Here is a 12,779-nt window from a genome sequence, read left to right on the forward strand (position 1 = left end):
ACTTCAATGACTAAATCACCTTAGACTTGATTTTATAAATCAATAATCATTTAAAAGCTACATACCTTTCCATATGCAGGTCTTTCTTATTCCCGACCAACATAATAGGTATTCTATTCATGAGGAAAAAAATCCAAAATAAACTAGTTAGTGCCAGTTTTATTGCTCAGAAGGTACTATTATAATGAGTTTAACAAGAGATAAAAATACTACTACTCACTGTACTTTCCCCACCATATCCAACAATTTGCCATGGATAACTTTAATCACTTCAAAACTATAAAACAAAAAGTGTGAAATTAGACATCCATTTTAAAGTTTTATTTATTTTTATTTATTGTTAATATTTTTGTAGAGATGGGTTTCGCTATGTTACCCAGGCTGGTCTTGAACTCCCAGCCTCTAGCAATCCTTCCACCTTGGCTTCCCAAAATGCTGGGATTACAGGTACTGTGCCCGGCCCTTAATATTGAAGTTTTTATGATTATAGTAGGAAAAATATAAAACGTCATAGACTCACCATTTTAACATAAACTGAACACAAAGAATTCTTTTATTTTTTCCTACCAATCTTTTCACATGTACATATATTGGACGCTCAGTAATTCTTACTGAGAATATTCAAAGTGAAATAGGTGAGACATTTAAACGGGAAAGTCTAATACTGGGCTGACAAACATAAACAAATTTTAATCTCTCAACTCATCCAGCAAAGAACGAACTATTTAAATTAAAATCTGTAGAACTCTTCTTAGCTGGAGCACCCTAGTACTCAGGCTTGCTCCCCTTTTCTTTTCTAGGTATATGCATCCTCTGGGTGAAGCCAATCTCTCTAGGCTTTGAATCCGATCAATGTGCCGATGACTCTAGGTTGGAGTTGGCTTTCACCAGCAAGGGCTTCTTAGACCCAAGTCTGCACTGCAACGATGCCACGATGCTGTCCTGCAATCTGCCATGGTAGGACTTCTACCACTTACCACAAACCATTCCCACCTTCACCCCACAAGCCAGCACACCACTGCCTCTACCTTCAAAGTCTATCAAGAATCTGACCACTTCTCACCCGCCTCCACGGCTGCCACCTAGGCCTGAGCCTCTCCCCATCTGCCTGTATCTCCACAATATCCTCCTTCCCCTCCAGTCCCTGCTCAGCAAGGCAACCACAGAAATCTGTCCCAGCAGCCGGATGGAGCCTTTCCAGCATCTTCTGCTGGGCACCCATCTCTACTGCGCCCCAGGACTCCCCAGCCTACTCCACTTCCTACTATTCCCTTCGTCCTTCTGCTCAGGGCTGCACTGGCCTCTGCTGTTGCTCTAACACTGCAGCAGCTGAGCGTGGAATGTTCTTTCTGTAAAGATCTTGAAACATGCTCCCTCCCTTCTTTTCAAGTCTCTGCTCTTATGTCACTTCCCAGACCTCTTTTGTTCACCTCATCAAATTGAGGCAACTCCTCCCTATTTCTTATCTGCTTCCTTGCCTTATTTTTCTTGTTAGCACTATCACTATTTCACATATTCATCTTCTCATTGTTTGTCTCTCACACCAGAAATAAGCCCCACAAAGACAGGGATTTGTCTGCTTTGTTCACTGTTGTAGCTCACGCTTTGGAACAAGTAAGCTTGCTGAATGAATTACACATTGTGCTATTTTAAACTATAGTTACTTTGACAAGAATAAAAATTAACACCCCCCCCAACTCACAGTGTGTCAACCATGGGATGTGGGTGTCCTGAGTACCTTGGGTTGCATTACGGAACCAGTTTCCTCACCATGTGCTGTGCCTGCCTACATCCTACATTTAAAACTGCGTGGCCTCTTGGGAAGGGATACGGTAACCAGTCACGTGAGAAATAGCTGAAAGAACAGGGACTGCGCTGTAGGCAGCTTGGACCTGGCTCCAGGACTCCCCACCCTCTTGGCAGCCATGCCTTGTTAATCTCCCTGAGCAAGGAATAGACCTAATGACTTACTTTTAATGAACAGAAATATGGCAAAAATGAAAAGATGTCACTTCTGAGGTTAGGTTATAAAAGACCATGACATACATTTTGCAGGAAATTCTCTGACTTTTCTTGTGTGCTTGCCCTGATAGAGACCACCTGGCAAAGAATTGAGGTGGCCTTTGGCCAATGACCAGCGGGGAATTGAGAATCCCAGCCCAATAATTCTCAGGGAACTAAATCCTGAGAACAGCCCCATGAACCAGTCTGGAAACATCCTTCCCCAACCAAGCCTTTAAATGAGACCACAGCTCTAGCCGACACCTTGACTGCAGCCTCTGAAAGACTCTGAAGCAGAAAACCAGCTGAGCCACGCCTGAGTCCTGACCCACAGAAACCACAGGATCGTAAATGTGTACTGTTTTATGCTGCAAAATTTTGGGACAATTTGTTATGCAACAATAGATAGCTAATACAGATTTTCACTTAAAACCAAATAATCTCTATTGCTGTGTTCAAATATTTTCATTTTAGTGGTATGAAAACAAAAAAGCATTGGTTCTCCGGGAAAATTTAGATTTTATTTAACAAAGAACAGTTTCTCTAAAACAGCAAAGAATGGACTAAAGTATGCGAAGCAAGCCTGGAAGAACTCAAAAGGTTCATTCTACTGAAGTTCTATGTATTCATTTTATCTTCACAAAGGAACTATGACGAAAAGTGTAACAGGAACATTAGAATCTCTCAGTTGACCCTACTTAAATGACTTGCTAGATTAACAAGAGATTGAATGGTTGAAGCCAGCAGTTCTTGGATTATTGGTCACAACCTAGTATTAGAAAATGTTATTAATTTAGTGGGTTTTTAAAAAGTAGCATTTAAAAAAAGAAATAAATAGTGCATTACACATCAGTTATACACATTTATTATATGTTCTGGTTTTCAATGTAATAACTTGGGGGCTATAGCTAAAAAAAAAAAGTCCAAGAAACACCGTCTTAGATAGTGCGAGCATAGCAGAGCACGAAAGCTCCCACTAGCTAAAAAGCACACTTACAGAGAGAGGGTCGGATCCATTTGTTCCCAAACCTGTTTATGCCAGTTAAATTCAACAGAAAGTCACAATTTATCTTATTAAGTTTTGAAATATGAGTATACACAGAGTTTTTGTTTCTCTGAAAACTCAAAGTTGAATATTGTGGTTTGACCCACTAAAAGTAGTGTTCCTTAATACGCTGTACTGAAACAACTGGAAAAGACTGACGTGAAAAATCACATGAATCTGCAAATAGTTGAAGTGTAGACTGTTTCACAAGTATCTCACTCTGAAGAAACTGAACTGAAAATCACAGCTGATGCACTATGGATACAGGCAATTCTAGATGGGTACACTCATATCCAAAGACGACGATTTGAAGATTTCAGAAGATTAGTGATTCAATGTATATTTATGCTTTAAAATAAAACCCTAGGGCCGGGCGCGGTGGCTCACGCCTGTAATCCTAGCACTCTGGGAGGCCGAGGTGGGCGGATCGTTTGAGCTCAGGAGTTCGAGACCAGCCTGAGCAAGAGCGAGACCCCATCTCTACTAAAAATAGAAAGAAATTATATGGACAGCTAAAAATATATATAGAAAAAATTAGCCGGGCATAGTGGCGCATGCCTATAGTCCCAGCTACTCGGGAGGCTGAGACAGGAGGATCACTTGAGCTCAGGAGTTTGAGGTTGCTGTGAGCTAGGCTGACGCCACGGCACTCACTCTCGCCTGGGCAACAGAGAGAGACTCTGTCTCAAAAAAAAAAAAAATAAATAAAAAAAAAATAAAACCCTGGAGATTCATATCACCCTCTTAATTCTTTCCATTAACCAATGTTTTTAAGTAACTATCCTGACTGCCTCAGATAAGAGAGGTCTTCTCCTCTATCAACATATTCGATTTATAGCTGACAAACCAAGACACTGCAAAATGACGTGACTTGGCCAAAATTATTAGTGGAGACAGATGAAAACCCAAATCTGGGTTCTTTTTCCATCCTTAGAAACTATGAAATAGGATGTGTGTTTTTTCTTTATGTTTAGTCAGAAGGAATAATTCTACAGGGGCCTTATGAAACAAAGGAAAAACCTGGGACTTCTATTTCACAAAATGATGAACAATGGCTATAACTTAGGTAGAAGCTATAATAAATTCAATAAAAAGGTTAGACAGTTCTGATCAACAAATTGGTTTATTTAGAAAGGTTTACTAGCGTATTTCTTAGATATTCATAAATACTTGCATATTCAGCATATAGGTTTCTAAAAAACAAAACAAGCTAGGCGTGGTGGCATGTGCCTGTAGTCCCAGTTACTTGGGAGGCAGGAAGATCACTTGAACCCAGGAGTTTGAGGTTGCAGTGAGCTATGATGATGTCACTGTACTCCAGCCTGGGTAAGAGCGAGAACTCGTCTCTAAAACAAAAACAAAACACCACTCCTCCTGATCATGTTTGAGATTTAAGAGAATGGACATTCAACTGTGAGCTATTAAGATAAAAAGCATTATTTAAAAGACCAAACACATCCATTTTAGTAAGGAGAAAAATGGTCAAAACTTGCAAAGGAACTGCTAAGATGACATAGCAAGTGTTTTTGTCCTCAGCACTGCATTAGGCCATAGTTTTCTCAAATACACAAAGTCCTTAAGTGAGCAAGTTTTCATATTTTCAAATCTAGCTTTTTGTAGTTTTTAATTTCCCCAGTGACAAATGCTGTTTTCAATTGGATTCTTTTTTTTTTTTTTTTGTTGAGACAGAGTCTCACTTTGTTGCCCAGGCTAGAGTGAGTGCCGTGGCATCAGCTTAGCTCACAGCAACCTCAGACTCCTCGGCTTAAGCGATCCTACTGCCTCAGCCTCCCGAGTAGCTGGGACTACAGGCATGCGCCACTATGCCCGGCTAATTTTTTCTATATAGATTTTTAGTTGTCCATATAATGTCTTTCCATTTTTAGTAGAGACGGGGTCTCGCTCAGGCTGGTCTCGAACTCCTGACCTTGAGCAATCCACCCGCCTCGGCCTCCCAGAGTGCTAGGATTACAGGCGTGAGCCACCGCGCCCGGCCTCAATTGGATTCTTAAATGTCATCTAATCTGTGCCCACCAAAAGAGAGAGATTAAAAAAAAGAATGAATGAAGAAAATTTCCTACCCACAATTTTTATTCCTCAGAGTAACAATTTATAAAGTAACCAATATTATTTTCTAAAAAATCATGTAGAATAAAATTATACTTACAAATAACAGAACAATCTTTGAATAGTGTTTTTAAGTAAATTAGTGAAATAATGGAAGTTCATAAATCTGACCTTGCAACATTCATCAGATTACTGGTACATTAAATTTCTTCTGGTCAAGGCATTACATGGCAGGCACTCAAATTGAAAATCTTAGAATTTACTGAGCAAATAAGAGCTAAACACAAGGTATGTATATAAAATAAATTTTAAAAATATATAATCTTTGTACAAAAAGGACTAACAGTTTTTAAAGTGTTTGTAAATGTGACTCACCACATAAACAGAAGCAAAACAAAGATATGATCATCTCAGTAGATGCAGAAAAAGAATTCAAGAGAATTTAGCACTCTTTTATGATAAAAATCCTTAAACAAACTAGGCATAGAAGGAACATATCTAAATATAAAAGCCATATATGACAAACCCATAGCTAACATCATACTGAATGGGAAAAGCTGAAAACATTTCCACCACCAACTGGAACAAGACAAGGATGCCCACTGCTACCACTTCTATTCAATGAAGTGCTGGAAGTCCCAGCCAGAGCAATCAGGCAAGAGAAAGAAATTAAGGGTATCCAAATTGGGAAAGAGGAGGTCAACCTATTGCCTTTTGCTGATGATATGATCTTACATCTGGAAAACCCCAAAGATTCCAAGAGACTGCTGGACTTGATAGATAGAGACATAGACCAAAGGAACAGAACAGAAAACCCAGATATAAAACCAACCACATACAAACAACTGATCTTTGGAAAAGCAGACAACAATATACACTGGGGAAAAGAATCCCTATTCAATAAATGGTGCTGGAAAAACTGGAGAGCCACATATAGAAGAATGAAAGAGGATCCATATCTCTCACCACTCACAAAAATTAATTCAAGATTGATAAATGACTTAAATGTAAGGCATGAAACTATAATACCAGAAGAAAATCTTGGAAAACCTCTTCTAGATACTGGCGTAGGCAAAGAATTTATGACAAAGACCCCAACGGCAATCACAGTAACAACAAAAATAAACAAATGGGACTTGATTAAATGAAAAAGCTTCTGCACAGCCAAGGAAATAATCAACAGAGCAGACAACCTACAGAATGAGAGAAAATATTCACAAGCTATACATCTGATGGAGGGCAAATAACCAGAATCTACAAAGAACTCAAGCAAATCAGCAAGAAAAAAAATCAACCCCACAAAAAGTGGGCAAAAGACGTAAACAGAAGCTTTTCAAAAGAAGACAGACAAATGGCCAATCAACCTATGAAAAAACGCTCAACATCACTAATCAGGGAAATGCAAATTAAAACCACAATGAGATAACACCTTACCCCAGTTAGAATGGCTTTTATTAAAAATTCTAAAAATAACAGATGCTGGCATGGATGCAGAGAGAAACGAATGTTTATACACTGTTGGTGGGGCTGCAAATTAGTACAACCTCTATGGAAAACAGTATGGGGATACCTCAAAGAACTAAAAGCAGACCTACCATTTGATCCAGCAATCCCACTACTGGGTATTTACCCAAAGGAAAAGTAGTCATTTCATCAAAAAGACATCTGCACTTGAATGCTTAGTGCAGCACAATTCACAATCGCAAAGATGTGGAATCAACCCAAGTGCCCATTAATTCATGGGTGGATTAACAAAATGTGGTATATGTAGACCATGGAATACTACTCAGCCATGAAAGATGACTTAAGGCCTTTTGCAACAATTTGGATGGAACTGGAGACCGTTATCCTAAGGGAAATATCTAAAGATTGGAAAACAAACATAACATGTACTCACTATTAAACTGGAACTAACCAATATGCACACATGTGCATAGAGGGAAGTAAAACCCAGTGGAAATCAAGCAGGAGGTGAGGGGGGAGAGATAGGTGAAAACCTACCTAATGGGTACAGTGAACACTATCTGGGTGATGAACACACTTATAACCATGACTCAAGCATTATAAAAGTGATTCATGTAACCAAAAATATTTGTACTCCTATAATACTTTGAAATAAAAAAGTAAATACATAAAGTGTACTTGTAAGTCAATAAAAAACTAAGTGCCAAAATAATATGCAGACAGTTTTATGCATAAAATCTAATCCAAGCATTCTTTTTAGTGACAAAAATATAACCATAAGAAACAAGTAGAGAGGTACTCTTCTATCATCAAACATGGGATATTATATAGCCATCTATTTTCAAACAGTAGGTAATATGGAAAAACGTATATTACATAAGTAAAAATATAAAAACATAAAAAATATATAAAACTGTTCTCAGAGGGGAAAGATAAGGACCTTAAAGCAATCACTAAAACAAAGAAATACACCAAGACATTAACAATATCTATGCTTGGGTAATTATATTGAGAGTGATTCACACCCCCTCGACCCCTACTTCCTACTTTTCACATTTCCCCAATTTCCTTTCAGGAACACATGGTTCTGGTATTCAGTTTTGATCAGGTGTGAGCTTTCTCAGAGACTGGCAGTATGGGGTCTGTTTATAAGAATGGCCACAGTCCTAAAACACTTTACGTAAACTATGCTTCCCTGCCATGGAGAAAAATGTTAAATAACATACAGAGAAGCTGACTGAATTTTTGTTAGCAATAGAATGCACGGTGGTAAGGAGCCTAGACACTTGTTCAATATGGTGGCTACCTGCTACACATGGCTCTTGAGCACCTGAAATGTGGCTAGCGGAACTGAATTTTTATATTTTGTTTAATCTTTTTTTTTTTTTTTTGAGACAGAGTCTCACTCTGTTGCCCAGGCTAGCGTGAGTGCCGTTGGCGTCAGCCTAGCTCACAGCAACCTCAAACTCCTGGGCTCAAGCAATCCTCCTGCCTCAGCCTCCCGAGTAGCTGGGACTACAGGCATGAGCCACCATGCCCGGCTAATTTTTTCTATATATATATTTAGCTGTCTATATAATTTCTTTCTATTTTTAGTAGAGATGGGGTCTCGCTCTTGCTCAGGCTGGTTTCGAACTCCTGAGCTCAAACGATCCGCCCACCTCGGCCTCCCAGAGTGCTAGGATTACAGACGTGAGCCACCGCGCCCCGCCTATTTTGTTTAATCTTAATTAATTTAAATAGCCACCTGCAGCAGAGATATAGAAGATTTCTACCACTGCAGTAAGCGCTATTGGATAGTGCTGACCTTGAGTGTGGAACTAGAGAGGTGGATATGAATCCCAGCACTGTCATATACTGTTTATGAAGCTTGGGCAAGTTACTTTACCTCTTTGTCACTCAGTTTCTATGTAAACTGCAAAATAAAACATCTCTGGTGAAGGACTGTTTAAGGTTATGATAAAATGAAGTGATGTATTATATGCAGGTTAGAGTACAGCAAACTCCCTGACTTGTCCCACACAATTTAATAGATGCTAGCCACCCACCACATCTCCTCCACTGGCACTGAGATTTTCAATCTTCAAAGACAAGCTATTACTAGTGTCCAGAGCTTTCTGCTACATGCAGCCAGCTGTTCTGTTCTGTCCAGGGACACAGCCCACTCCTCCTTGTGACAATAGCCCTGATAACGCCTGATAAGAGAGATGACATGAAATGTGTGGCTAGAGGAACCAAAATCCATTCTTACTAATAAAAACAGTGACCCCATTTTTATGTAGCAAAGCGAGACCCTATTACTGAAAGATCTTATTTCATAAATTCTAAGGATAAAATATTCAACACACCGAAATCTCCAAATTGTGTTAGAAAGTCTATTTTACATTAATATGGTGAATACCCACAAAGTAAAATCAATTTATGCATTTCCCATTTCAATTAGCAGAAAAATTCAAATCATGTTTAACCACTGTCTATCTAGGCAGCTTGAGGTAAGAAATAAAGTTTTTATTCTATCAGTGTAACAGAACATCTATTGGCACGTTTTTCCCCTTAACAACCTGGTTGCTCCACAACAAAAATCATTAAAAAAATATTTAGCCTAATAATTAAATCTGTTACTAGTACTACTATTATGAATCCCAGCATAGTCCTTTAAAAGGATTAATACTATTTATATGTGGCAAATAAACTAGAGCAAGCAATAGGAGTCTTACCTTTTGATTGATGTAACAGAATACACAAGTATATAACCGTTAATATCTATGGAGTATGTCTGAGGAAAGATGGAATATTCATCCTGTGGGGGAAAAAACTACATTTAAGTCTTCATATAGCATAACAACAATCTTTACCCAAGTTTTTCATGTACCACTTGAAGAAAATCAAAGTAAATCAAAGAAAACAAAGTAGATTACAATATTATTCCACAAACACAGTCTATACACAGAAGATTTAAGAATGGTTTGGAGGTGGTAATGTGCTTCAAGCCAATATTCAAAAATGACTCTGGCTGTTCTAGGATTTTAGTGGGAAGGCTGACGACTTCTGTAATTCCTGGGAGAAGAGGTAAGAAGGAATGCAATGATGATTGGTTCTGTGATCTCTTATCAAGGGACAAGCACTACCACATTTCTTCTATGGTTGAAAAATCTATCTCTTAGACCTCACAGGAAATTTACAAATCCTACTAGATTATTCCATAAATCTTTGATTTCATATTTGAAATTGTTGCATTATTATGTAACCTATTCTTTGCATGTCAGTCCCATTGGTGTGAGCATCAATCTACAGGTTGTTTGTTAGAGGGCTGCCACCAGCATTTGAGAGAGCAGAGGAGAGAAGATAATCAAAACATTACACTCAATCGGTATATTCAGACTTTGGGGGACTAAAAATGTTATGTACTGAGCAACTTTAGAGTAATTAAAAACAAAGGTACACATTATACAATAGTGTATTAGTAGTATCTACCTTTATAAAGCAGCTTTATGAAACTTTGCTTTAGATACACAAATTATTAAAGCATACAAAAAGTTCTTATGTCAATGCAGTTTTCATCAGCAGGTGTCATGGCACAAACTTTTTTTTTTTTTTTTTTTTTAGAGATAGGGTCTCACTCTGTTGCCTGGGCTAGAGTGCAGTGGCGTCATCATAGCTCATTGCAACCTTAAACTCCTGGGCTCAAGCGATCCTCCCACCTCCGCCTCCCAAGTGGCTGGGACTATAGGTCACACCACCATACTTGGGTAATTTAATTTTTTTTTTTGTAGAGCTTGGGTCTTGCTATGTTGCCCAGGCTGGTCTTTAACTCCTGGCCTCAAGAGATCTTCCCACCTTAGCCTTTCAAAGCGCGAGGGTTGTAGACGTGAGCCACTGCGTCTAGTCTACAAACATTTTATTCTTAGCTGAAATATAACTGTCAACATACCACATGTCCCAAGCACTATTAAAGAAAAAAATCATGTCATGCCACCATTAGATTAAGTAGCAGTCTGTTAACCTTGCGAATCCACAGTATGGTTATAACAACTGTTCGTGATAGCCCACAATTACTGTCCTACGGTTCTTTAATAAAAACAACAAAAACAAAGAAAAATTAAGTTTTACCATCACTTCTCTGACACAATAATACGATTAAAAACAAAATCGTAAGCGATTTTAGTCATTAGCTCAGCTACATACAGTAGCAAAGTTCAAATTACCTTTCCATGAAAGCAAAAATGTGGTAATCAAAGAATAATCCGTGTTAAAGCAGCATTAAAAAACAACCAGTTAAAAGATATAATGGAGGGGAAAGACCCACAGCTGCAACAGCAATCAAAAAAGGGGATAAAATTCCTAAAAATAAATGTAAGAAACAAATAAAAGTATATGATCGTATGAAGAAAATTCTAAAATATTCCCAACGACAAAAGACTTAAATATGCAGAACCATCAGGATATCCATTGATTAATACTAAATTAACATATAAAAACAATATGATTCTGATAAAAAAAAAATCTATACTTTCTGAGAAAGAATAGTAATTGTTAGGGCAGGTGATTGGAAACCATAAAGCTACAGTAATTAAAATAATGCTGCACTGGTTGATGAATAGAACAGACTAGAAAATCCAGAAAGACTCAAATAGATAAGAGAATGAAGTATATGATAATATTGGCACTTCAACCACTAAGGATAAAAAGTAACCTTCAACCAAATGCATAGGGACAAGCACAGAACCACCTGGGGATGGATGGCTAAGCTGGACCTCTAATTCACACCTTGGCAAAAATGTATTGCAGAGGAAGCAAAGATTTAAAGATGAAAACTATGTATACAGTAGATGGGAGAATTAAAAAAAAAATCCATTAAAAAAAGATTAATAAATTCAACTGTGAAAATGAAAAAGTTCTTCATGGTTGAAAACCTCTCAAAGAAAACCATAAACAAAAGACAAACTGAAAACAAACAAAAGCTTGCATCTCAAATCATATATAAAATGTTGATTTTCCTCATATACCAAGGGGTCTCTCAAATCAAATCAACAAAGACTAACCACCCAAAAGGGAAAAAATGGCACAGTACACAGCAGACAGGATAACTCACAGGAAGAAAATACAAATGTCCTTGAACTTATGAAAAATCAAAGCCCCTTGTAAGAAGAAAAATGCATATTAAAATTATACTGGGATGCTATTTTTCACCTATCAGATTGGCAAATATCAAAGATTTGGTAACACACTGTGTGATAAGGGTCCAGGGACATAGGCACTCTCGTTCACTGCTGGCAAGAATACACAATGCAACCCTATGCCAGCCCATCCCTAGGAAGTTTTCTTATATACACAGCACTGTGTGTCTAAAACAATACCTGGGATGTTCACTGCAGCATTGCTGGTGGTGGCAGGACTGGCAACAAGCTGTTGATCAGGAGTTAGCTTATGACACATGCGAACAACTGGGTATTAGGCAGCCACAGGAGAACAGATGCCCCAACATATTCCATTATGTATGGCTATGGAATAATCTCCAAGATGGAGATGTATTATTTTTGTGTAAAAAGGAAGAAGTAACTTCAAACTATATTTGCATATACAAGTATAAAATATCTTAGAAGTATATACTCGAAACTGGCAAGTGGGGCTGCTAAGACAGCAGGTGGGAAAGACTTAAGTTTTACTATTTACCTTTTTGTGCTATTTTATTTTTGTACCAGTGCATTTCTATCTTTTTTTTTATTTTAGCTTTTTTAAAAGGTGAATTTGGTTACATTATAAAATTGTCATTGACTCACTTGTCACTAAGTTTAATTATTAATATAGAATAGGCTGAATCGTTTTGCTACCTCACATTCTGTTTTTTTGTTGTTTAGAGACAGGGTCTCGCTATGCGGCTCAGGTTGGTTTCAAACTCCTGGCCTCAAGAGAGCCTCCCACCTCAGCCTCCTAAGTAGCCGGGATTATAGGTATGAGCCACTGTACCCTGATGCTTCACATTCCTACCTTCAAATTCATTTAGGGTATAAGCTCTCACCTTAAAATTAGGCCAAAACAAAATATTTCATGCAATCTAAAAAGAATCAATTTGTGTTTAACTATGTTCATCATCATCGTCCCTAGCTGGGCAATTATACCATCGTGGTACATGTGCACTGATATAAACGACTAACACTAAGTAGTAAATAGTACTTGCCATCATATATTGCTATGCAGCAAT

General features: G+C 38.0%; 1 protein-coding gene across 1 annotated transcript in view; it reads right to left on the minus strand.

Moving 5' to 3' along the window:
* RHEB (Ras homolog, mTORC1 binding) overlaps nt 1-12,779 on the minus strand; it is a 54,055-nt gene that overhangs the window by 4,247 nt on the left and 37,029 nt on the right. The window contains exons 4-6 of the mRNA XM_069461534.1: nt 9,295-9,377; nt 221-277; nt 66-113 (exon numbers count right to left, since the gene is read on the minus strand). Coding sequence (XP_069317635.1) covers nt 66-113; nt 221-277; nt 9,295-9,377 — 188 coding nt within the window. The remainder of the gene's footprint in view (nt 1-65; nt 114-220; nt 278-9,294; nt 9,378-12,779) is intronic.

Source organism: Eulemur rufifrons, chromosome 29 (genome assembly GCF_041146395.1).
Source record: "Eulemur rufifrons isolate Redbay chromosome 29, OSU_ERuf_1, whole genome shotgun sequence".
Classification (NCBI taxonomy): Eukaryota; Metazoa; Chordata; class Mammalia; order Primates; family Lemuridae; genus Eulemur; species Eulemur rufifrons.